Source organism: Saccopteryx leptura, chromosome 1, assembly GCF_036850995.1.
Source record: "Saccopteryx leptura isolate mSacLep1 chromosome 1, mSacLep1_pri_phased_curated, whole genome shotgun sequence".
NCBI lineage: Eukaryota > Metazoa > Chordata > Mammalia > Chiroptera > Emballonuridae > Saccopteryx > Saccopteryx leptura.
The window spans coordinates 242,977,997-243,005,558 of record NC_089503.1 but is presented as its reverse complement, the minus strand read 5'-3'; the positions used below and the strand labels follow the sequence as shown (position 1 = coordinate 243,005,558).

The 27,562-nt window shown below is 41.9% G+C and overlaps 1 protein-coding gene across 1 annotated transcript in view; it reads left to right on the top strand.

The window, feature by feature from the left end:
• EPHX2 (epoxide hydrolase 2) overlaps positions 1-27,562 on the top strand; it is a 79,752-nt gene that overhangs the window by 5,397 nt on the left and 46,793 nt on the right. The window contains exons 2-5 of the mRNA XM_066341691.1: positions 15,644-15,728; positions 20,920-21,079; positions 22,264-22,454; positions 25,045-25,167. Of these exons, the coding sequence (XP_066197788.1) occupies positions 15,644-15,728; positions 20,920-21,079; positions 22,264-22,454; positions 25,045-25,167 (559 nt within the window). The remainder of the gene's footprint in view (positions 1-15,643; positions 15,729-20,919; positions 21,080-22,263; positions 22,455-25,044; positions 25,168-27,562) is intronic.

Sequence of the window (27,562 nt, the reverse complement as noted above, 5' to 3'; positions counted from 1 at the left end):
CCTTTACCTTCTCTGATCCCATCCCCTCATCCCTCTTCCCTCTGACTGCTGTCCCTGTGATTCTTGTGACCCAGCCTCTGCTTCTATTCCGTTCCTCAGTTCACTTTGTTCATTAGATTCCACATATAAGTGAGACCATATGATATTTGTCTTTCTCTGCCTGGTTTATTTCACTTAGCATAATAATCCCAGATCCATCCATGCTGTCGCAAAAGGTAAGATTTCCTTCTTTTTCATGGCCACATAGTATTCCATTGTGTATATGTACCACAGCTTTTTAATCCGCCCGTCCACTGATGGACACTTGGGCTGTTTCCAGATCTTGTAACAATGCTTCCATAAACATGGGGGTGCATTTCTTCTTTTCAAATAGTGCTATGGTGTTCTTGGGGTATATTCCTAAAAGTGGGATAGCTGGGTCAAAAGGCAGTTTCATTTTTAATATTTTGAGGAAACCCCAGTTCTTTACAGTGGCTGCACAAGTCTGCATTCCCACCAGCAGTGCAGGAGGGTTCCCTTTTCTCCACACCCTGGCCAGCACTTATTGTGTGTTGTTTTGTTAATGAGCGCCATTCTGACAGGTGTGAGGTGGTATCTCATTGTGGTTTGAATTTGCATTTCTCTGATGATTAGTGACGTTGAACATTTTTTCATATTCCTATTGGCCATCTGTATGTCCTCTTTGGAAAAGTGTCTCTTCAGTTCTTTTGCCCATTTTTTTTTTCATTTTTTTTCTGAAGTTGGAAACAGGGAGAGACAGTCAGACAGACTCCTGCATGCGCCCGACTGGGATCCACCCGGCACGCCCACCATGGGGCGACTCTCTGCCCACCAGGGGGCGATGGTCTGCCCATCCTGGGCGTCGCCATGTTGCGACCAGAGCCACTCTAGCGCCTGAGGCAGAGGCCACAGAGCCATCCCCAGTGCCCGGGCCATCTTTGCTCCAATGGAGCCTTGGCTGCGGGAGGGGAAGAGAGAGACAGAGAGGAAAGCGCAGCGGAGGGGTGGAGAAGCAAATGAGCGCTTCTCCTGTGTGCCCTGGCAGGGAATCGAACCCGGGTCCTCCGCACGCTAGGCCGATGCTCTACCGCTGAGCCAACCGGCCAGGGCTCTTTGCCCATTTTTAAATTGTTTACCTTCCTGGTGTTGAGTTTAGAAGTTCTGTATAAATTTTGGTTATTAACCTCTTATCAGACGTATTGTCAAATATGTTCTCTCATTGAGTGGGTTGTCTTTTTATTTTGTTCATGATGTCTTTTGTTGTGCAAAAGCTTTTTAGTTTGATTTAGTCCCATTTGTTCATCCTGTCCTTTATTTCACTTGCTTGTGGAGATAAATCAGCAAAAATATTGCTATGAGAGATATCGGAGAGTTTACTGCCTATATTTTCTTCCAAGATGTTTATGGTTTTGCAACTTACATTTAAGTCTTATATCCATTTTGAGTTTATTAATGTGAATGTTGTAAGTTTTGTAGTCTAGTTTCATTCTTTTGCATGTACCTGTCCAATTTTCTCAACACCATTTATTAAAAAGACTGTCTTTACTTCATTGTATACTCTTACCTTCTTGTCAAATATCAATTGTCCATAAAGGTGTGGGTTTATTTTTGGGTTCTCTGTTCTGTTCCACTGATCTGTATGCCTGTTCTTATGCCAGTACTAAGTTGTTTTGAGTACAATGGCCTTGTAGTATAACTTGATACCAGGAAGTGTGATTCCTCCCACTTTATTCTTCCTTTTCAAGATTGCTGAGGCTATTTGTGTTCTTTTTTGGTTCCATATAAATTTTTGGAATATTTGTTTTATATCTCTGAAGTATGCCATTGGTATTTTAATAGGAATTGCATTGAATTTATAGATTGCTTTGGGTAATATAGACATTTTAATGATATTTATCCTTCCTATCCATGAACACGGTATATGCTTCCACTTGTTTGTATCTTCCTTGATTTCTTTTATCAATGTTTTATAATTTTCTGAGTACAAGTCTTTCACCTTCTTGGTTAAATTTACTCCTAGGTACTTTATTTTTTGAGGTTGCCATAGTGCAGAGAATTATTTCTTTAATTTCTCTTTCAGACAGTTTATTGTTGGTGTATAAAAATGCCACTGATTTCTGAATATTAATTTTATATCCTGCCACCTTGTCGAATTCATTTATTAGGTCTAGTAGTTTTGTTTTGTTTTTTTACTGAGACTTTAGGGTTTTCTATGTACAGTATCATATCATCTGCAAATAATGATAGTTTTACTTCTTCTTTTCCAATTTGGTTGCCTTTTATTTCCTCTTCTTCTCTGATTACTGTGGCTAGGACTTCAAGAACTATTTTGAATACGAGTGGTGAAAGGGGGCACCCCTGCCTTGTTCCTGATCTTAAGGGGATTGCTTTTAACTTTTGCCCATTGAGTATGATGTTGTCTGTGGGTTTGTCACAGATGGCCTTTATTATGTTGAGGTATGTTCCCTGTATTCCCACTTTGCTGAAAGTTTTGATCATAAATGGGTGCTGGATTTTATCAAATGCTTTTTCTGCATCTATTGATGTTATCATGTGATTTTTATCCTTCCCTTTGTTTATGTAATGAATCACATTGATTGATTTACGAATATTGTATCATCCTTGCATCCCCAGAATAAATCCCATTTGATCATGGTGTATGATTTTTTTCATGTATTGTGAGATCCAGTTTGCTAATGTTTTGTTGCAAATTTTAGCATCTAAATTCATCAGGGATATTGGCCTATAGTTTTCTTTCTTTGTAGTGTCTTTTCCTGGTTTTGGAATGAGGATAATACTCGCCTCATAAAAGGAGCTTGGAAGTTTTCTTTCCTCTTGAATTTTTTGAAGTAGTTTGAGCAGGGGTCCCCAAACATTTTATACAGGGGGCCAGTTCACTGTCTCTCAGACCATTGGAGGGCCAGACTATAAAAAAAAAAAAAGAGAAAATCCCTATGCATACTGCACATATCATATTTTAAAGTAAAAAAAACAAAATGAGAACAAATACAATATTTAAAATAAAGAACAAGTAAATTTAAATCAACAAACTGACCAGTATTTCAATGTGAACTATGGGCCTGCTTTTGGCTAATGAGATGGTCAATGTCCGGTTCCATATTTGTCACTGCTAGCCGTAACAAGTGATATGACGTGCTTCCGAAGCCATGATGCATGCATCCCGCGTCACTGGAAGTAGTACTGTACGTGAGTGATGCCGCGCTTTGCGGCGCCGCCACATACAGTACTCCAGAGCACAGGATGCATCCTGTGCTTCTCTCACTGACCACCAATGAAAGAGGTGCCCCTTCCGGAAGTGTGGCGGAGGCCAGATAAACGGCCTCAGGGGACTGCATGCAGCCCGCGGGCCATAGTTTGGGGACCCCTGAGCTTGAGGATGGGTGTTAGTTCTTCTTTGAATATTTGGTAAAATTCGCCTGTAAAGCCATCTGGTCCAAGACTTATTTGCTGGGAGTTTTTTGTTAACTGTTTCAAATTCACTTGTTATAATCGGTCTGTTTAGGTTTTCTGATTCTTCCAGATTGATTTTTAAAAGATTATATGTTTCTAGGAATTTATCCATTTCACCCAGATGGTCCAATTTTTTGGCATACAGATGTTCATAGTATTTTCTTACAATCCTTTGTATTTCTGCAGTATCAGTTGTTACTTCTCCACTTTCATTTCTAATTTTATTTATTTGAGTCTCTCTCTTTTTCTTAATGAGTCTGGTTAAAGGTTCATCAATCTTGTTTACCTTTTTAAAGAACCAGCTCTTGGTTTTATTAATCTTCTGTATTGTTTTTTAGCCTCTATGTCAGGGGTAGTCAACCTTTTTATACCTACTGCCGACTTTTGTATCTCTGTTAGTAGTAAAATTTTCTAACTGCCCACCAGTTCCACAGTAATGGTGATTTATAAAGTAGGGAAGTAACTTTACTTTATAAAATTTATAAAGCAGAGTTACAGCAAATTAAAGCATATAATAATAATTACTTACCAAGTATTTTATGTTGGATTTTTGCTAAGTTTGGCAGAATAAATCTTTATAAAACAACTTGCTATAGTTAAATCTATCTTTTTATTTATACTTTGGTTGCTCCGCTACCACCCACCATGAAAACTGGAACACCTACTAGTGGGCGGTAGGGACCAGGTTGACTACCACTGCTCTATGTCATTTATTTTTGCTCTGATCTTTATTATTTCCTTACTTCTACTTCCTCTGGGTTTTATTTGTTGTTCTTTTCTAGTTCTTTTGGATGCAGGGTTAAGTTGTTTATTTGAGCTTTTTCTTGCTTCATAAGGTATGCCTTTAATGCTATAAACTTCCCTCTCAGGACTGCATTTGCTGTGTCTCATAAATTTTGAGTTGTTGTATGTTCACTTTCATTTGTTTCAAGGAAAATTTTTATTTCTTCCTTGATCTCATTGTTAACCCATTTGTTATTTAATAACATGCTATTTAGCCTCCAAGTGGTTGACCATTTTTCAGTTTTTCAATTGTAGTTGATTTCTAGTTTAATGCCATCATGATCAGAGAAGATGCTTGATATGATTTCAATTTATTGAGACTCGTTTTGTGTCCTAACATGTGGTCTATCCTTGAGAATGTACCATGAGCATTGAAAAGAATGTATATTCTTCTGCTTTGGGCTGAAAGGTTCTTAAGATATCTATTAAATGCAGATGATCTAGTATAGGGGTTTCCAAACTTTTTACACAGGGGGCCAGTTCACTGTCCCTCAGAGCATTGGAGGGCCACCACATACAGTGCTCCTCTCACTGACCACCGATGAAAGAGGTGCCCCTTCCAGAAATGCAGCGGGGGCCAGATAAATGGCCTCAGGGGGCCGCATGTGCCCCGTGGGCTGTAGTTTGGGGATGCCTGATCTAGTGTGTCCTTTAACTCTGCTGTTTCTTTGTTAATTTTCTGTCTGGAGGATTTATCCATTGATGTTAGTGGGTTATTAAAATCCCCTACTATTATAGTATTGCTGTTGATCTCGGCCTTTATGTCCATCAAAATCTGCTTTATATATTTATGTGCTCCTATATTAGGTGCATAGATATTTACAATGGTTATATCCTCCTGTTGGATTGCTCCCTTTATCATAATGTAGTGTCCTTCTTTATCCCTTACTATAGCCTTTGTTTTAAAATCTATTTTGTCAGATATAAGTACTGCTACCCCAGCTTTTTTTTTCATTTCCATTTGTGTGAAATACTTTTTTCCATTCCTTCACTTTCAGTCTATGTGTATTTTTTGTTCTGAAGTGGGTCTCTTATAGACAGCATATGTATGGGTCCTGTTTTCTTATCCACACAGCTACCCTATGTCTTTTGATTGCAGCATTTAATCCATTTACATTTAAGGTTATTATTGATATGTAGTTGTTTATTGCCATTTTATTCTTTAAGTCTACAATCTTCTTTTTCTCAATTTTCTTTTCTTTTTCCTTTGCTCTTTTTACAGCAGGCATCTTAACACTTCTTGCAATGCTGGTTTGGTTGTAATGAATCCCTTGAGGTTTTTTTTTTTGTCTGGGAAGCTTTTTATTTCTCCTTCAATTTTAAATGATAGCCTTGCTGGATAAAAGAGTCTTGGTTGTAGGTTCTTGCTTTGCATCACTTTGAATATTTCTTGCCATTCCCTTCTGGCCTCAAGTGTTTCTGTTCAGAAGTTGGATGTCATCCTCTGTAGGTAATTAACTGCTTTTCTCTTGCAGCTTTTAGTATTTTTTCTTTGTCTCTTAACTTTGGTACTTTATGATGTGTCTTGGTGTAGATCTCTTTGGGTTCTTCTTTAATGGGATTCTCTGTGCTTCTTGAACTTGTGTGAGTTTTTCCTTCATCAGTTTAGGGAAGTTTTCAGCTATGATTTCTTCAAACAGGTTCTCTATTTCTTATTCATTCTTTTCTCCTTCAGGAACCCCTATGATGTGATGTTGTGTCTCTTCATGTTGTCACAGAGCTCTCTTAGAGTTTCCTCAGACTTTTTGAGCCTCTTTTCTTTTTGCTGCTCTGCTTCCATGATTTTTTTTATCTTGTCCTCTAAATTGCTGATTTGATCCTCTGCTTCATCTAGCCTGCTGTTAATTCCTTCTAGTGCAGCCTTCATTTCTGATATTGTATTTGTCATTTCTGACTGATTCTTTTTTATGATTTTAATGTCCTTTTTGATGCTTGTTATCTCTTTATTTATGTGCTTATTGTGTCCATCCATTGTTGCTCTAAGATCCTTGAGCATCCTAAAAATCATTACTTTAAACTCTGCATTTGGTAGTTTGGTTACTTCCATCTCATTCAGATCTTTTTCTGGGGATTTCTCTTGTTGATTCATTTGAGTTGCATTTCTCTGTCTGCCCATTTTGTCTGTGTATTAGGTAGCACTGTCTAACTTTGAAGTTTTTGTGTGGTTTTTATGAATAAGATGGGCTAGTGTCCTCCAGGCCACTTGTTTTCCCTTTTCTAGGAATGCTTGTTGAGGGTACTATTTTCCCTCTTGTTGATTGTGAGTATTAGATGCAGTTGGTCCTTTCATGGGTACGGTTATCCCTTCAGGCTGGCTGGCTATAAGGATCAACCTTGATCATGTGTATTACACACTGTGCAATGTCTGTCCTGTTGGGCGTATTTATTCTCCACAGTGTCTGGTGCCTGCTAGACTCCACCTTTGGGTGTGCTTCTTGTGTAGGTAGTTGAGTCTAGGGTTGGTGCTGTCTGCTACCCACTACCAGTAGTGTTGGCTCTAGTTCTTCTTGGGTTGGTGTCAGCTGTTGTTTGTAACCCACTGTGGGCTACCAGTCTGCAGCTACTATACTTTTCACAGTTTGTGTCTGTGTTTTCTGTGCCTGGGTACTGTGGGAGGGGCCATCCTGTGTATAAGGATCAACTTCCTCCTGCTTAGAGATGACAGCAGCTCCATAAAAGCCCCAAGCTCTATAAGATTTGTCTCCACTTTTCAGCTCTCCTCCTCCTCTTGCAGCTGCCTGGTCTTCCCACAGAGTCTTCTGTAGTAAGACTGTAGTGTGGGCTCAGACAGGCCTCACCCAACCAACCCATCTACAGGTTGCAAGCTTGGTGGGTTAGGAAGCTGAGGTTGTGAATACTTCAGGAGTCTCTTGGTCAGGAGCTTAGTATGGGGAATGTGGCTTCTACTCCAGAGCTTGATCCCTCAGCCACTGCTGGTTACTCAAATTTTATTTCTCCCCAACAAGATGAGCAGCAGGTTCAGACCGAGTGTGGCTGACAGTTCCTTCTGCAGAAGTTCTTTCAGCTGGTGAGACCCTGGTCTCAGAGAGGAAGACTGAGAGAGTACTCTCCTGGGGCTGACCGTGCCTCTCTTGAAGGTGGCTAAGCCCCTTGACCAGATCCAACAATAGACTCACAGGGACCACGCTTTAAATGTCCATGCTCCAGACCTCTCTCCCTCCCCCCTGTGGAATCTGGCCTAGAAAGACAGAATATCCAGCACCCAGGCCAGCTGACTGTGAAGCTCCGCCCTGTCTAATGCACATGATCCACTATGCCGGTGCCGATCACAGGGAGTGTAACTTGCCTTAGCTGGGCCAGGTGTGAGGCGCTTATTTTTAGGATACCACTCTAGCACGGGTTGTTAGGTCCTGAACCGATGCTTTCTGCAGCTGGCCCCTGGATGTGCCAGCCCTGGGCCTCCCTAGCAGGAATCCAGCACAGACCAGTGGGAGACACTGCCCGTGACTGGCTCTCAGCAACCTTCTTGGAGCTACAAGCAATTCAGAGTTTGTGGATGCCTCTGCCGGGCCCAAGTATAAATGGAAATACCAAGCTGCACTCCTAGGCTGGCTTTTACCCACACTGGACCTGGGGGACGGTGTTCTCAAACAGCCAAGTTTCCCTGAGTCCCTCCCCTGCAGCCTCTGTTTTCTGGCTGAATGTGGGGCTCAGCTGCTGAAAAAAAACCCTGTTAAGTCTAGAGCCTGCGACAATTCAGGGATTAGAAAGGGTGGTGAGTGTGGCTCTGCCCTGCAGCCCCAGGTGTCAGTCTATCCTGGCTTTTTTCACAGATCTCAGTAGGGTGTGGCCCCAGGAGTCCAGTGGGTGTGGCCTCAGACCCAGAGGTGTGGTCTACCTGCTCTCGGGACAGTTTCAACTCTGTCTCCCCTGAGATGGAAGCACCAGTCATAGACTTGGGAGAGTGTGATGGGGAGCTGTGGGCTCAACACCAGAAAACAGAGTCACTGACGTGTTCCCGTCCCCCCCTTCCTGGCCTCTCAAAACGACGTGTTGCCATGACTGGGGTAGGAGAGGCTCCCGAGGGTGGAACAGCTGCTTTTCCCCAGGCTGATGCCACTCAGAGGAGATTGCTCCACCCAAGGAAGATGGTGACTGCAGTACTGGAGAATGATTCAGCACAGGGGTTCTGGTGGCCATCCCCCGCAGTGTCTCACCCTGGGCCTCCAACTTGACTCTCCCCTCACGCAACTCCAGTCCTCTCAGCTCTTCCCTGCTAGAGCCCTGGGGAAGTGGCTGTGAATGAGGTTTTCTGCGTGGGCCCTTTAAGATGGAGTCCGCGTCTAAGAGCTCTGTCTCTTTCTCGCAGACAGAAACCCGGCTCTTTTCACAGCCAAATGCTGTCTGGGTGCCTCTTCTAGGCTCTGGGGCTCTAGGCTGGGGCTCTGGGCCTGGGGCTGAGCACCCACACCTCTCAGGGCGATCCTCCCCTCAGTGCGAGTCCCTCCAGACCCTCAGCTACCACTCGCTCCTGGGAGTAGAGCCGCTCTTTCTGCGTCTCGGTGTGGCTTCTTCAGTGATCCTTGGTTATAGACTCCTCTTAGTTTAGTCCAAAGTTGTTGTTTTTTTAAAAGATGATTGTTCTTAAATTAAGTTATAATCCAATTTGGTCCTGGGAGGTGTCAGCTGGAATGTCTGCCTGCTCTGTAGCTATCTTTGTTTTTCCAGGCCTACCTTTAGAAACAAGAAAAATCTCAAATAAACAATCTAAACTTACACTTAGCGAAACTTTAAAAGATAAACAAAGCCTGAAGTGAGTAGAAGGAAGGAAATAATAAAAAGCGAGCAGAAATAAACAAAATAGAGAATAAAAAATGCAAAAGGTCAATGAAACCAAGAGCTGGTTCTTTGAAAAGATAAACAAGATTGACAAACCTTTAACCAAATTAGTCAAGAAAAAAAAAGAATAAATAAATCTGTGAATAAATAAAATAGAAATGAAAGAAAAGAAGTAACATCAGACACCAAAGAAATACAAAGGACTGTTAGAAAACATTACAAACAACTGTATATCAGCAAATTAGACAATCTGGATGAAGTAGATACATTCCTAGAAACATACAATCTTCCAAAATGTATTAGGAAGAATCAGAGAATCTGAGTAGACAATTTACAGCCAGTAATTGAAACAGTAATCCAAAACTCCCAACAAACAAAAGTCTTGGATAGCTTCACTAGTGAATTTTACCAAACATTCAAAGAAGTAACACCTATCTTTCTCAAACTGTTCCAAAAAATTCAGTAGGAAGGAAGACTCCCAAGCTCATTTTATAAGATCAGCATTATCTTATTCCAAAACCAGATAAGGACACTACACAGAAAGAAAATAATAGGCCAGTATCCCTGATGAACATAGAGGCTAAAATCCTTAACAATATTAGCAAACTAAATCCAGCAATACATTACAAAGCAATACATACACCATGATCAAGTAGGATTAATTCCGGAGGTGCAAGATTGGTACATCTGCAAATCAATAAACGTGATACACCACATAAACAAAATGAAGGATAAGAATCACATGATCATATAAAAATCCAGCACCTATTTATGTTAAAAAATCTCAGCTAAGGAATTGGGGGTACATACCTCAGTGTAATAAAGGCCATATATGAGAAACCCACAGAAGAGGAGATTGCTGATTACCCAGAACGGACCAGAGAGATGCATCGTCTTCCAGTGTCATAGAGTAGAAGGTGGGAAAGGGTAATCTCAATGTGGTCGTGCAGAGTGAGAGTTAGGTTGCTAGAGAGGGTGGTTACCTCAGCAACTGCGGCTGACATGATTTGGAGAAGCCAGGATAGTTACTGGAGATCCAGATTTGATATGTGTGCTTCATTTAATACTACTTCCTCACCCAGCTTCATTGTGGAGGGTGTGCCCGCTGACACGAGACTGAACAGGAGGGATGGTGAAAGTGTCAATTTCTTAAGTCTCTCAGAGAAAGACAAACACCAGATGATTTCACTTAGATGTGGAATCTAAAGAACAATATAATGGACAAAACAAAATTGAAACAGACTTATAGATACAGAAAACAGACTGATGGTTGCCAGAGGGGAGGGTGGTTGGGGGACTGGGCGAAAAAGGTGAAGGGTTTAAGAAGTACCAATTGGTGGTTACAAAATAGTTACAAAGATGCAAAGTATAGCACAGGGCATATAGTCAATAATATTGTAATAACTCTGTATGGTGCCATGTGGGTACTGGAAATATCGGGGTGGGGAGTACTTTGTGAAGTGTATGATTGTTTGTTCAATGTGCTGTACACTTGAAACTAATACAAAATAATAGTGATTGGAAACAGTAATCGAAAAAATTTTGAGCCCTGGCTGGATGGTTCGGTTGGTTAGAACATCTTCTTGCAGGTTTGATACAGGAACAGCTTGATGTTCTTCTCTCTCTCTCTCCCGTCCTCTCTCACTGAAATAAAAAAATTAAAAAAAATGTTTTGAAAAACATGTCAATTTCTTTCAAGGCTGTATACTTTAGAATCTGAGGTGCTTTCTATATGCAAAGCTTAGTAATTTTTTTTTTTTTATGAGTAGAAGAAGCACATAATCAGCCAATACATAAAGAGTATTTGAGAACTAGAACTTCTTGTTTGCATCCTGGGAACTACAGTGTGTCCATAAAGTCATGGTGCACTTTTGACCAGTCACAAGAAAGCAACAAAAGACGATAGAAATGTGAAATCTGCACCAAATAAAAGGAAAGCCCTCCCAGTTTCGGTAGGATGTGTGGCAGCATGTGCGCATGTGCAGATGATGATGTAACACCGTGTATACAGCGGAGCAGCCCACGGCCATGCCAGTCGAGATGTGGACGGTACAGAGGAAAGTTCAGTGTGTTCTGTGGCTCGCTAAATTCGAATCCGTGACGAAACTGCAACGTGAATATCGGCGCATTTATAACAAAGCGCCACCACATAGGAATAACATTACTCGGTGGGATAAGCAGTTGAAGGAAACTGGCAGTTTGGTGGAGAAACCCCGTTCTGGTAGGCCATCAGTCAGTGACGAGTCTGTAGAGGCTATAAGGGATAGCTACCTAAGGAGCCCTAAAAAATCTGTGCATGAGCCCATATTGAACCGCACTGAATAGGTATGAAACTGGGAGAGTTTTCCTTTTATTTGGTGCAGATTTCACATTTCTGTCGTCTTTTGTTGCTTTCCTGTGACTGGTCAAAAGTGCACCATGACTTTACGGACACACTGTATTTCAGGAAATATGTGTTGAATGCTTCCAAGAGCTTCTGGGAAGTTTCTGGACTTGCAGTTGCTTTTTTGCACTTCTGGGCTTTTCTGTACATTTTGAAACATCTTTCCTTTTTTTTTTTTTTATTTTGCATATGGGTTTTAATTACACAACTAAGACACAAATGTATTTTTACTATGAAAATACTCAAATGAACAGAATTATGTAAAGAAGAAAATATAAGTTCCTCTTAACTTCTCCCTGATCCTCTCTCATCCCACTCATAATCCTGTTTGCTATGTATTTTATTTATCCAAACAATGTTTATTTGGTTTTTTTTCATAATTTCATGGCAGCAAAACCTGGCCTGACTTCATTTGTCCATAAAATCTGATCTGATCTCATTTGGTAGCGAATCTGATTTGAGCACACATGAGGCCATTTATCACCATTGTGTGTCCTGCTACTAAAAATAGTCACTCATTTCACTATAGAAACATTGATGAGTTTGATGATGAGGGCTGCCCCAGACCTTTCCAGAGTTAATATATGGTATATCCCCCAATTTACCTTTATAATCTGAAAAATTCTGACTTTTGAAAACTCATCTGGTTCTGAGGTGTTAGATAGGAGATTGTCAACCTGCCACTTGCTTATATAAATTTGCCAACACCTTTCTGCATAGATTGGTGGATGATCAATAAATTTATTTGTTTTTAGTTTAGAGAGTAAGGTGGGGGGGAGGAGAAACATTGATTTGTTCTTCCACCTACTATGCATTCCTTGGCGGATTCTCGTGTGTGCCCTGACCGGGGGCTGAGGAAGGGGAACAGCGTGTCATCATCTCTGGGGAAGCCAGTGACTGCTTCTGTGAATCAGATCCAAGAAATAAGTCTGGTAATTGTGTGGTGATTTTTCTCAAAAACATCCCATTCCTACTGTGCAATGGCAAAAAAGCCTTTTCCATGGTGTACAAGTTAACTCCAAAGTGGCGGAACTGGACAGGTTTGAATAGGGAAGCCAGTTTCAAGATGAGCTGTACCAAATGGCCGATGAAAGAAGCAAGTCAAGAATATTTGTCAGTGGAACTTTTATTGGAGGTGCAGCTGCCACTCATAGGCTTCAGCATGAAGGGAAATAGCTTTCATTCATTCATCAGTGTTATTTTCTAAAAAAGCAACAAGAACTTTAGTGATAGTAAAATGTCAGTTATTAATGCCTTTTGAATGTTTGAGGATGTTTAAATATGTGTATTATCTTCCTGAAAAAGTTGTAAAAATAATTAACAATAAATCACTCTAGATACCTCAAAAAAAGGACAATAGGATCATTGTACATGTATTGTTATAGATCTTAATTTTTATTTTTTTCACTTAACTTACTTGATTTTAATTATTTTACCTCACTTTTATTTCAACATCTGTCAGACTATTCTATGTGTTCATATATACCTACCTTTCATTTTTTAACCATTCCATAGTATTCTACAACACGGAAGTACCATAATTTATTTAAACATTTTCCCTGTGAGTGGACATTTAGTTATTTCTAAGCTCTCACTGTTATAAACAGCATCACTCCAATATTTCTGTTGGGTAGTTTTCTGAAAATAGAGGTGACAGTTTAAAGTGTTTTTACATTTAAAATATTGATAGATACTGCCAGACTACTCCAAAAAAGCTGTACTTGTCCTGACCATGCATGGGAAGGCCAGTCCTGGATCACCCCTGCAGTGGAGATGACCCTTTTAGACTTTGCCATTTAAATCGGTGAAACATGTCTTTTTTTCTTTTTCTTTCTTTCATATATATATATATATATATATATATATATATATATATATATGGTTGTTGTTGTTTTTACAGAGACAGAGAGTCAGAGAGAGGGACAGATAGGGTCAGACAGACAGGAAGGGAGAGAAATGAGAAGCATCAACTCTTTGTTGTTCATTGATTGCTTTCTCATATGTGCCTTGACCAGGGCGGGGGCTACAGCAGAGCGAGTGACCCCTTGCTCAAACCAATGACCTTGAGCTCAAGCCAGCGACCATGAGGTCATGTCTGTGATCCCACGCTCAAGCCGGCAGCCCCACGATGAAGCTGGTGAACCCGCACTCAAGCCAGATGAGCCTGTGCTCAAACCAGCAACCTTGAGGTTTCAAATTTGGATCCTCGGTGTCCCAGGTGATAACTTGGGAAAGATTAAAGAACAACAAAACCATTTGGTTAGTAAGAGCAATAAGGTAGCTGACCAAAGGTATCTGGCATTGAGAGTAAAGGTTTTAACCAGCGTGAATTACAAACACAGACGGGATGCAGTGGCCTGATGGATTATTTCTATCCTTTGTTCCACCACTTCTGAAGTCTTAGAAGAGATTTTATGTATTTGGCTATGCAGGACATCAGTATCTTGACAATAAAATATATTGAACAAATTAGAATGACAGTAAACAACACAGCTTGGAATCCAGACCTGGAAACAGTTCTGAGCTCAGTTGGGAGCTAACTGAAAATGTCAGAAAATTTAAATCCTAACTAGGAAGTGGCACTGGAAGAAAATTGAAATGCCCCTTGAGGTATTGGGCAAGAAGTTTGGTTGCCAGACAACTTGGGAACAGGCATTTATTTATTCAGGTGTGCAGGAAGTGTTGCCTGTGGCACAGATTCCCCCTTGGGCTGCAAGACAATCAAGCAATCCTCTTGTCAAGGACTGCTAAGGAATCTAGAGATCTTTACTGAGCTCTGGTGGCTCTAGTGGCAGAAGGGGCCATTCTGTTAACTGTCGTAGTTGATTTCACATCATTACGTCTAATTCAGCAGTGCCAAGGCCAGCCCATGACTACAGTTCTACAGAAGTCGTTCCCGTATTAGTCTCAAAATTTTATTTACCACCATTGTGGAATGACCAAACTTGAGCTACATCTGAGAAGCGTTCAAAGGAATGGGACTGAAGGAAGTCAGGAGCTATAACTGAAAACCTTATGTGCTTTCTACTAAGGGCATTTAAAAATTATACAATTGGGTTCTTTTTGCTACACGTAACAGTGTTAGAGAAAAACCATTTACTTCTACATAAGTATCAGAATCATTTGCAGATTGACAGAGACATAATAATTGGTTTGCCTTGTAACTAGCCATTTGTGAAATTGTAATGGTTAACAGAACAAAATCTTTATGATCATAGTACAATTGTGTAGCAAATTATACCAATTAAATAAACAGCTTAAATTTATAAGGGTAAATGTCCACTTCCCCCAAGTTTTTCAGCTCAGTTTTAACTAGATTTCACCTAAATGTTACTCCATTAGAAGAGAAACTTTACATATCCCTACCATTCTAATACATCATCATACTTTCAGGCATAGCAGGAAGTGTTGGCAGGGCACAAATTCTCCCTTGGATGGTAAGCACATCAAGCAATCCTCTTGTCAATACTGTACTGTCAGAGGTGGAGAGAGAATAGTTCAATTTCTCTATCATTTTTACCCATTGTCTTGAATCTGATAGTTTCATTGCTGTGTTTAGGCTAAGGTAGGTGCTCTAAAGGATCCAGTGAGTTGAATATCTAGGTTCCAGAATATTGCTGGTATTGTTTAATAAACCTCTTTGCTAGAAAGCCATGTCTCTGGTTGAAACATTTCCTGGTTCAACAATTGAGAAGTTAAGACCAGCTACTGAAGTCAGATTGTTCCCAGATAAGTTTGACCTTTTCTATCAAATTAAAATTTCTTAGTGAGTAGGAACAGGTGTCATTTCTTGCCTGTATCCTCAAACACCCACTGAAGAACTGTGGGCATGAGTACCATTTGGTGGATGGTATCTGGAAAGATTTTCTTCCTACCTCAAAGGAAACTCCAGTCCATTACATGGCGTACTTTGACTCCAATAACACAATTTATAGAATCATTAACCTTTAAAATTACATTAAATGGTAACCATGCTAATAGATATTTAAAACAGCCTTATTTTCTCTGACATCACTTAAAATTTTTAAACATTGGCATGAAGTGGAAGGAACTTACAAAAGGAAGTAATCTTCCAAGATACCGAATTCTGTTCTGTCCATGGCAGAATGCCTTCTAATAGCAGTCTGTCCACAGATATAAATAGTATCTGTCCCCATAGCCACTGTGATGAAGTCGTTGGAACGTTCATGGCATTGTGTCTTCCAGAGGCTTTCTGAATGAAGCTTTGATAAAAGGAGACCCAGTTGGTTCCATGGTTCGTCTCATGAAGGGAGAGATCACATTTTCCCAGGTAAGGGGACACCATATACATTCTGTGCCTACACACCCATCTCCCACACTGACCATAGCTCTCTGAGGGCAGAGCCATGTCTGCTTTACCCATGTACCCCTTGTGGCATTTAACTCACAGGATGGCTGGAGGCCTGGAGACACATAGAGAGAGACATGGTATGTTGTCTTTTGGGGCCAAGCAGAGGGACATACCCCAATGACTAGGAAATTTCCAAACCTTTGAAGATCTATGCCAGGGAGTTACAATAGCCAGAGTAGCTTTTTTTTTTTTTAATTTAAATTATAAAATACACATACCATAAAATTTACCAACTTGAGAAAAAAAAATTACCAACTTGATTATTTCTAAGTATACAATTTAGAATTTAGTGGTGTTAAGTACCTTCATAATGCACACCATCAATCTCGAGAACCCTTTTCATCTTGTAAAACTGAAATTTATGCCTGTTAAATAACTTCCTGTTCACCTGCCCCTACCCCGTAACCACTGTTGAACTTTCTGTCTCTATGTATTTAGCTGCTCTAGGTGCCTTATGTAAGTAGAATCATACAATAGTTGTCTTTGCATAACCCGCTTATTTCATTTAGTGTAATGTCTTCAGAGTTCATCTATGGTGTAGCATGTGACAGGATGTCTTTCCTTGGAAGAGAGAAATGATACTATGATAGAGGCTACTTGGGTTCCATTGTCTTTTAATATATACACCACATTTGGTATATTCATTCATCTGTGATGGACACTTGGGCTGCTTCCACCTTTTGGTTATTGTGAATAAAGCTGCTATGAGCATGGGTGTAAACATCTGTTTGACACCTTGCTTTCAATTCTTCTGTGTGTATATACTGAGATGAAGCTGCTGGATCAAATGGCAGTTCTATTTTTAGTTTTTTGAGGAGCCACTATACTTTTTATATTCCCCCCTGCAGTGCATAAGGGTTCTAATTTTTTTTATCTCTTTGCCCACTTACGTTATTTTCTGTTTGTTTCTTATAGTAGTCATCATTGGAATAGCTGTTCTCAGACAGGGCCACTGGAGAGGGGTGTTAATTAATAATTATACAATGCGTGGACTTTGGGATCAGAGATCAGGATTTGAACCATAGTTCTCACTAACAGACTGTGTGACCTCAGCAACTTGCTTAACTTCTCAAAGTTTTGGTTTTGCCATCTATAAAATAAGAGTGCTAATACTATTCATTTTGTAGGTTGTTACAAAGATTGAAAAGTGCTTAGCACAGTGCCTGACGCATAGTAAGTGCTGAAAAATTATTACTGTTGTTACTGCAACCTCAATTATTTTTTAACAGAGTAATCAGGATTGAAAATCATTTGAATTCTTTTAAACTAGCACCTCAAGGAAAAAAAGGCTACTGAGAATCTACTCTATAATACACAGATAAAACCATCTATATTTTAAAAAGTTTCTTTGTAAATTACAGCCACCTATAGGTCAGCCAGAGAACTTGGGGTCTACCCTAATAGGAAGCAAGAGCTTACCGTTTCTGAGCAGGCAAGTGTGGTCTTAGTGTGGGGAGTATAATGAATCACAGTCACTTTAACCCCCCTCCCCCCCACACACACATTGTGGCAACTGGTGAATGAAAACTGGAATGATATTGTTAAGAATAAATGCTACTAAACGTGACTCAGTAAAAAAGCTGCAGTAATATTGTTGGAAGGTAAGGAAAGAAGGAAGTACTGTACATTTTCAACGAACATAGGAATTAGTAGAGGGAATTCCTAGTAATTGCTATGGAAATCCTATACCCATTCAGACTTCTTTAGCCTCTATGAAACTTGAATGAGTTAGAGGGAGAGGTCTGAAAGACCAAACTATACTGTGATAAAGGTTACTTAGGTTCCATTGGGCTTTTAAAAAGTGATACCTCAGTAATTAATTCACCTTTTAACTTTTATGTATATGGTACAAATAAAAAGTACACACAGGCCCTGGCCGGTTGGCTCAGCGGTAGAGCGTCGGCCTAGCGTGCGGAGGACCCGGGTTCGATTCCCGGCCAGGGCACACAGGAGAAGCGCCCATTTGCTTCTCCACCCCTCCGCCGCGCTTTCCTCTCTGTCTCTCTCTTCCCCTCCCGCAGCCAAGGCTCCATTGGAGCAAGGATGGCCCGGGCGCTGGGGATGGCTCCTCGGCCTCTGCCCCAGGCGCTAGAGTGGCTCTGGTCGCAATATGGCGACGCCCAGGATGGGCAGAGCATCGCCCCCTGGTGGGCAGAGCGCCGCCCCATGGTGGGCGTGCCGGGTGGATCCCGGTCGGGCGCATGCGGGAGTCTGTCTGACTGTCTCTCCCTGTTTCCAGCTTCAGAAAAATGAAAAAAAAAAAAAAAAAAAAAAAAAAAAAAAGTACACACAGTGTATAGCTTGATGAATTTTCACAAGCTGAATACACCCATGTCACCAGCACCCTGATCAAGAAATAAAGTGTTATCAGTACTATAGGCCCCCCACTTAGGCCTCCTCTGCACACTAGCCCTCCCAGACTCTAACCTTATAGATCACTCTGCCTATTTTGTACTCCATATAAATGGAATCACGCAGATACACTCTTTTGTAGCTGGCTTCTCTCCCCCTCCCCATTAGATTCATGAGAATCTTAGATGTTATTATGTAAAGTTATAGGTCATTTTATTCTTTTTGCTGTAGAATATTTCACTATATGCATATACTTCAATCTCTTTATCCATTCTGCTTTTTTTGTTCACCTTAAATGAGATGAAAAAGTATTGGAAGATTTTGAGTAGCAAAGTGATGTTATATGATATATATATATATATATATATATATATATGGTCTACCGGAAAGTTCTGTCCGTTTTTGGAATAAAACAAAACACAAATTTTTCTTACCGTCAATAAACTTTATTAAATAATATAATTGCCATTATTATTAATGATTTCTTGCCAGTGTGAGGGCAATTTGTATATCCCATTTTTGAAAAATGTTTTATCTTTTGATGCGAAAAATTGAATCAGTGCTTGTTTGATATCTTCTTCATTTTTGAATTTTTTGCCCTTCAAAAAATTTTGTAAGGACAAAAACAAGTGATAGCTGGTATTATTCCTTCACCAAACACTTTCAATAAATTTCTACATGCTTCTGTAGCATTTCTTCCTTGTTGAAATTCATAAAAATTACAGTGGCGTAAATGAACTTTATCAGTAGCCATGAGTAGTACACTATCGCTTCACACATAAGACTAACGTGAATCAACTTTGTTTTAGTTAATTTGCTACATCAGTATGTATACATTAAGTGATAAAAATAGAGAGGCACACATGCGCCAAATAAACGTGCTTATGTGTCGAAACTTGTGATAGAAACGGACAGAACTTTCCAGTAGACCATATATATATATATGAAGAGAGAGAGAGAGGAAAGGAGAAAGAGAGAAGCATCAACTCATTGTTCCACTTAGTTGTGCCATTGATTGCTTCTCATATTTGCCCTGAGCTGGGCTCAAACCGACAACCTTAGGATTGAGTTGGCAACCTCAGGATCAAGCCAGCGACCTCAGCACTCTGGGACAGTGCTCTATCCACTGCACCACTTAACCAAGGCCTGACTTATATTTTTAAACCTCACTCTGGTTGCTCTGTGAATAGACCAAGAGGGCAAGGATCATTGTACAGAGAATTCTTAAGAAAGCTTTTGGAGAATCCAGGAGAGAGATGATGCCAGCTTGAACTAAAGTAATATTGGTAGAAGAGGTAAAAAGTGATCCAATTCTGAGAGTATTTTGATGGTAGATCCAATAGGTTTTTCTGATGAACTGAGTGAGCAGCATGAGAGGGAAGTTAAGGATGACTCAGGTTTTTGACCAGAGCATACTGGCAGCATGGGTTACTCTTAAATGGGAGAGGGATGGTGGCTGTGGGGGTTGGGAGATCAGGCACTTGATCTGGATATGTTAGTCTGAAATATTTATTGATATTTAAATAGAGTGTGGAATAGACAGCTGGATGTACAAACCCAGAGTTCAAGGAAGAGGTCCGGGTTAAATAAATATATATATTTTTGACAGCAGGTAGATGGTATTTTTAACACCATTTGACTCAATATGCACATGGAGAAAGGGAGTGTGAATGGAGGAGAGAAGGGGCTGGAGTCCTGGGTACTCTGATGTTAAAGGTCAGATTGGTGAGGAAGACCAGCAATCAGAGATAAAGAATGCATCTCCATTGTAGGAGGAAAGTCAGGAGGGTCCCGAAAGCCAAGAGGTCACCCAGTTTTAGATGAAGGGTGTGTGATCAACCGCCAAATGCAGCTGGTAGGTAAAGTAAAATGAATACTGGCAGTGCTTGCTAGATGCAGCAACACAACGAGGAGATCAATGGTAACCTTGACGAGAGAAATCTCTGGAATGTGAAGGTGAAAGCTAGATTAGAGTATGTTCAAGAAAGAATGGGAGGAAAGGGTTTGGAAACTCTATATAGTATAGCTCTGGAGGCTAGTAGCCCAAGGTCAGGGTGTCCCCAGGGCCGGTTTCTCCTGAGGCCTCCCTCCTTGGCTTGTAGGCCGTCTTCTCCCCCACGTCCCCACAGTCCTTCTGTGTGTGTCTGTTTCCTAATCTCCTTTTTTTTTTTTTAAGATTTTTTAAAAATTTATTCATTATAGAGAGGGGAGAGAGAGTGAGAGAGAGAGAGAGAGAAGGGGGGAGGAGCAGGAAGCATCAACTCCCATATGTGCCTTGACCAGGCAAGCCCAGGGTTTTGAACCGGCAACCTCAGCGTTTCCAGGTTGACGCTTTATCCACTGCGCCACCACAGGTCAGGCCTAATCTCCTATTTTTTAAGGACACCAGTCAAATTAGGGCCAAACTATGACCTCATTTTACCCTAATCCCCTCTTTAAAGAACCTATCTCCAGTGACAGTCACATTCTGAGGTCCTGGGGGTTAGGACTTCAAGAAGAGTTGGGGCAGGGGGCACAATTCAGCCCATAAGAGGAGCATTTGAATATTTTCTAGTGTGGAATTGTCAGGCATAGTGCTGTTATGAACGTTTTTGTATTTGTTTTAGTGAACATATGTAGACATTTCCACTGGGTGTCTGTCTGGGAGTCAAATTGCTGGATCACAGGGAATGCATGTATTCGGATATAGTAAATGCTGCCAAAAGCTTTTCCAAGTGGTTGCATCGATTGACAGTCCCTCAACAATTTACTTTCCCAGTGGGTGCTGCTTGCAGAAGAAGACTGCAGGAAACACTCCAAGGACACTGGAATCCCTCTCCCTGAGGATTTTTCTGTAAATCAAATCTTTGGCAAGGCGTTAACAGCAAGGAAGATCAACCACCCCATGTTTCAGGCAGCTCTCGCTCTCAGAAAGAAGGGTAAGGACCCAATACTGACCATTTCCCAACTCAACCACATGAGAAACCCTGGCAGGATCAGGTCAGAATACATCTAAATGTGTTTTGAGATCACAAATATTCAGGGCCTTGATGCAAGCTGTTCTTAAAACATAGCCTCAAAGTAAGTTATACCAAATGGCAGAAAGCTGCACTATCAGAATGGCTGGGACAATGAAAGAATTTTATTTCATAAAGCGATTTATGCCAGCGATTTACGCCAGTGAGCAAAATTCTCTCCAGTTGACCCAACTTCTTGTTACAGTGATTTCAAAATAAAGCATTTTAAGCAACTGTGATTTTCTCAACCTCTGGTTGTCACAGTGATGAGCTATGAGTTGGCTGACCTAAATTTAGATGGTACCAAGTGGTGTCATGTCTATGACACAAGATCACATATCATGTTAGTTCACTAGTCATTTATTTAGTGTCAGAGCTCGGCTCTTCCTCGCAAGTGTGTTTGAAATCATTGCACCCACTTATCAGTAGACTTACCTGACTATGGCTAAGCCATCTCATGTCCATATTTCTAACTCATATCATGTGGAGAGTGTCATACCATTGACTCAGCTGTGTCTCGTTCCCAGTATCTCCTGGTTCTTGCCCTCTCTGGTTAGAGAGAGAAAGCCCGAGGGTACTGCTGTCTCTAGTTACATTTCTCCAGTTTTGAAGTGGGAATGCAGCTTCTGGAGGCCAGAGCAGGTGTTTTGAAATGCATCTGCGGTAACACAGAGTGGAAGGGGTGCTGGAGTGGCAGTCCGGAGACAGGGGTCTGGGCCCTGCTTGGCTCTGCTCGTCATTTGTCTGAGCTTCTGGATTGCTCATTGGTAAAAGTGGGATGGTAAGCTCTGACCTGCCCAGCCCAAATGTGGTGAGGATCAAACGAGCTGACAACTATCACAACCTCATGCTCTATGATTGAAAGAAATGAAGGGATGTAGCATCTCCAACTGGGCTTCTGAAAGCCTTGAATGCACACAGTTGGCTCACTCAGGTCTCTGTGTCAGGAGGTGCTTAAGAGTGAAAATGATTCCTTTCCAGCTTGTCAATTTAGGTAGTCAAACATCAGGAGGTTGAAGTACATGAACAGACCCCCATGAGGCCCTCCCAGAGCTCCTCAGGGCAAAGCTCTGTAGCTGGTCATTCACTGGTGACTTCTTGCTCAGGATTTACGACCTGCATCCTCACCAACAACTGGCTGGATGACAGCACCCAGAGAAGCAGCCTGGCCCAGCTGATGTGTGAACTGAGGCCGTGCTTTGACTTCCTGATAGAGTCATGTCAGATCGGAATGAGCAAGCCCGATCCTCAGATCTACAAGTATCTGCTGGACACCGTGAAGGCCAGCCCCAATGAGGTACATAGTAGATGCTTCCTTTCAGTGGAGCAGAATGTTCTAGAGATAGTGCCATCAAGCAGAATTGAGGAGGAGTGAGCAGGTGGGAGATATCTGGGGCCTGGCAGGACAGTTCTAGGTCCAGTGGCAGGTTCTACTTCTCTCAGGCCAGGACTTCTAAAGGACTTTACCGATCTGTAAAGCCAGATGCCACTGCTGTGGCCATGTAGGTTCTCATTGGATTTGAGCAGCCAGTAAAGGAACTGTGGAGCCAGAAATGGCGGGCCATTCCATTTATTAAAGTCTTGTAATGGTGGAGGAGCAAACAGGCAGGGAAGACTGCTTCCCTTTCTCCCAGGGCTCCCAAGCTCCTCAGCACAGGACCCCACCAGCCTCAGCACTCCCCAGCCAAACAGGCCAGGCCGAAATCAGGACTCCCCAGCTCCTCAGCTCTCTCTCTCTCTCTGCACACCTCAGCAAAACAGGTTGGGGGCAAAAACTCCTTCTCCAGCAAACAATCGCCTCTCCCAAGCAGGAAGGCAATCAGCAATTTGCAATCTGCAACCCTGAGGGCAAGCACCCCAGCCTTCCATAGACTATGCACACATGGCGTGCTGCCCCAGTACAAGCGAGCAAACCTAAAAAACACTTATTACAAACTTGTTTGCCTAACACCATCCTCTCTAGAAAGTTCTACCAGAAGTGGGCATCTGACCCCTCTCTGTGGCTCTATAGACCTGGATCTAAATAGGTATTGTTGAAAGCTTATAGACCAGCTGCCTTAGTTTACCTGTAAAAACACATCAACCTGAGAGATTTTTTTCCAGGACCACAAGGCTAGTCAGGGTCATCCCACCAAAGGGTGAGCACGAATGGGCTCCAATATTGCAGCAGTCCACTAAATACCCCTGTGCCCCTAAGTCCTGTCTTCATGCTATCTCTAGATGACTCATTGTGTTACCCTACTCTAATCTTCAAATAGACAGTTGGGCCAGGCTTAAATTCCTTTCCCTGATGTTTCTTGATGGCCCTACCTCTCCCACACCTGATCAAGGGAAATCCTGAGCTCACCGCTGGGGATCCTCACCAGGCTCAGTGACACTAGGACCAGTGGTGGGATTCAGCCAGTTCGCACCAGTTCAGCAGAACTGATACCTAATTTTTTGTTGAGTCCAGTGAACCGGTTGTTAAAACGGCACCTGTAATCTGAGTTCTCTCTCAGGTGGGCATCTGGGCAGCCACCCAATGTGGAAATCACAAATTTGTATTCCTTACTCTTTTTTTAACGTTCATCTGCACAACAGCATATTTTAAGCACCCATAGTAATAATGTTCATTCCGTCCATCAGTAAAAAAAGTTGCAAGTGAGGACACCAATCAAGAAACAATATGGGAATATCTTAAATAACAGTTTTATTGTTTTTTGTCAGGTATTATTTAATATTTTTCATTAATATTTTAAAACTTTCTTATAACATAATCTAGTTTTGTGTACCCTTTTTATTCTTATGTAAGTATTAAATGCATGAAATAATAAACTATCTTTTGATATATTGTTTTTTTCTATTTAACACAGTCATTTGGGCAGAGAACCAGTTGTTAAATTATTTGAATCCCACCACTGGAGAGGACCCGACCTTTCTCCTCTAAACTTTGCTCCTGCTCTCCTCAGTCCCTGGGTTAAGCATTATATCAGCACTCTACATGTTAGTTTGCATATAAATGTCTTTTCATTTAGGGCTTTTGAGTTGAATGAGCTGCTTTAGAAGTCTAGGCCTGCCCTAATCCAAGATTATACATAAATGCACCCGTGCTTTCTTCTATAACTCTAAGCACTGTTTTCCCCTTTATTATTATTATTTTTTTCTTTTTCCAAATGAGAGAAGGAGAAATAGAGAGACAAACTCCCGCGTGTGCCCAGACCAGGATCCACCTGGCAAACCCTGTCTGGGGCTGATGCTCTGCCCATTACAGGCCATGCTCACAACCAAGCTATTTTTAACACATGAAGCAGAGGCTTCATGGAGCCATTCTCAGTGCCCTGGGCTGATGTGCTTGAACCAATCAAGCCATGGCTGCAGGAGGGGAAGAGAGAGAGAGAGAAAGAGAAGCAAGAGGGAGAGGGGTGAAGAAGCAGATGGGCACTTCTCCTCTGTGCCCTGACCGGGAATCAAACTCAGGATATCCACATGCCAGGCTGACACTCTACCACTGAACCAACCAGCCAAGGCCTGTGTTTTCTTATCTGCTTTTATTACAGTTCTTTTCTAGACATATATTTTGCCGATTCATATGTGTTGGATTTTCTAAATGAGTTAATAATATCATCCTGATAATTTCCATTCTTTAATCTCACAGTTTCAGAATTCAGGCTGAAACCAGGAGGTGTATGTGGGAACACGTATATCTGTGTGTTTACATGATGCTTATGTAATTAAATGTTTTTAATTTTAAGAGTAAACAGTTACATGGAGAGAAAAATTATCCTTAATCTCATCATCATAAAATAGCCACTATTCACATTTTAATGTGTTTCTTTCTGGCATTGACCCTCTTGCATGAGGTTTGTTTTGATTGAAGTGATGCTAGTGTTGGTGCCATTTGGCTTCAGGTTGTTTTCTTGGATGACATGGGGGTTAATCTGAAGCCAGCTCGTGAGTTAGGAATGGTCACTATCCTCGTTCGCGACAACGACACGGCCCTGCAAGAACTGGAGAAAGTAACCAGGACACAGGTAACTGCCCATCTGTGCTGGGTTGGGTATCCTGATGCTCACCTGTGTTTCCATGCTCAAATCAAAACAAATAAGAGGAGAACCCGGTGTTCAGTCAGTTCATTGCTCCAGGTGTGCTTCCCAGGCAGAGACCTCGTGGGTGGGAGTTCATTGCCCATGGCCATCATCGTGATGCCCTTGAAGAACATCTTGTTTCTTTCTCTGCAGTCAGTGCACAGAGAACTGATGCTCTCTCTGAGACTAAGAACCTACAGTAGTCAGGAGAACCAAGCCAAGAGTGGGGATTTCAGAGCCACCCAGTTTCGCTGTTTGGAGTGAATAGAGAATTTAATTGTCAGGTCTGGCTCTGTGCAGGTAGGGAGCACGGCTGCACCTTGTGTGCCTGGTCATGCCACTGGCACTCAGGTGTTCGGTTCCTCCTGGTTCATACCTTTATGCCAGTCTGAAGGAAGGCTTTTAAGTAAAACCTGTCCCTCACATTAAGGATGCAATGTCCTTAAGGATCCTCCTGGTAGCTGCCTAGGAGTTAACCTGCTCTGCCAAAGCTGAGGCACCTTTTGTTCAGCTTACCTGAGATCAGCAATCTCTCACTAAGTCCAGGAGTGACAGTTACACAAACCTCCTGCATAATGCTGTGCTTTGCTTAGGGTTATCACTGTAATGGGAGAGGAGGGAGGAGGGAGCCCATACACTTGATTGAGCTAGATGGACTTCAAGGGCATCACAACAATTTTCTCAGAAAGAATTGTATCATTTCCTAGGGTTGCCATAAAGTAACACAGACTAGGTGTCTGAGACAACAGCCTCGCTAGGAGGCTAAAAGTCCAAGATTTAGGTGTTGGCAGGGTTGTTTTTTTCTGAGGCATTTTCCCTGGGCTTGTGGATGGCTACCCTCTTGCTATGTCTTCACACGGTCTTCCCCTGTATGTGTCCTACTCTCCTCTACTTACAAAGCCCTCCCTCTGTGTCCTCATCTGAGGACACCAATGCAGACTCTTAAAAGGAGGTGGATTCCACAGTGTGTGTCCCCCATTTTAGAGGTCAGAGTCCTGGCTGGCTGTGGAGAACTAGTCTTCCTTGAGTTGCACCTTTGGGACTAAAAATGAGAAGTTCAGCGATAGGAGTCACTAACATGAATATGTTCGCTTATGCGTGCTCAGCATCCTGTCCTTTGTCCTCTCTGTCTCAAGAAAACTGACACCAATAAGTTACAGAAGCCCTTGAAGCATGCTTTATTCAGGAATTTTCCCATTTTCTTCGATGTTGTAAAAAAATATGTTCTCTGAGCCCCTGGGACTCGAGAATAGATGGCAGCCTGCAGGCAGGAGACCTGAATTGTATCCTCTCCCCCAAAATCCATTTGCTAAAACTCGAACCCCCAAGACCTCAGAATGTGACTGTGTTTGTAGATGGTACCTTTAGAGAGGTAAAATGAGGTCATTTGGGTGAGCCCTAACTCAGTATGACTGTTGTCCTTATAAGGAGAGGAAATTAGGACACAGACATGGGAAGTCCATGTGAGGACAGAGCAAGCAGGTAGCTATCTAAAAGCCAAGGAGAGAGGCCTCAAGGGGAATCACCCTGCCAACACCTTGGTCTAGGATTTCCAGCTTTCAGAATAATGAGAAAATAAATTTCTGTTGATTCAGAAATTCAGTTTATGGCACATTGTTGTGGCAGCTCTCGCAGACCAGCGAAGACACGGAGACTTTGATTTGGTCCAACCACGCCATGGCAGCATGTGGCTCGCTGCCGGGGGAGCCCTGTGTTCCTGGCGGTGTTCAACAAGAGCCTGGGTGTGGACACTGTAGGAGCTGCCGTAGAGAAGAATTATATTAACCGAAGTCTGGAATCTCAGTGTTTTAGAGCAAGTGGTGTTTGTTTCTTGCTTACGTGAAGCAGTTAGTGGCAGCCAGGGGCTTTGCTTTGCACAGCCATTCAAGGGCTCAGTTGATGGAGGACCCACTATCTTCCACCTCTGGTTCCTGAGGTCACACCAGGCACTCGGCTAGAAATAGGGAGAAGAGACTGTGGAAGAGCAGGTTGGGATTTTCATGGGTCAGGCTGACAGGCCGTGCTCTTCGGTCTGCATTTCACTGGTCGGAGCCTCCGTAGAACTGAAAGGAAGGCAAAGAAATGAAGCCCAGCAGTGTTCTAATCAAATAGAACCAGTCTGTATTCTCTTGCTTTGGTGTTTGCTAAATTGGCCAATCGTGGTGCATTTCTCATCACTCTGAATCTCAGTGTTCAGAGCTATATAGTGAGATGGTGCTACCGCAGGAGAGGATGATGAGTTGGTCAGCCGCTGATAGGACTCGGGAAGCCACACAGAGGTGATTTGTGAGCTTGCTTCTGGGGCCAGCACTTCGCAGGTTTAGAAACTCACTCTGAGAAC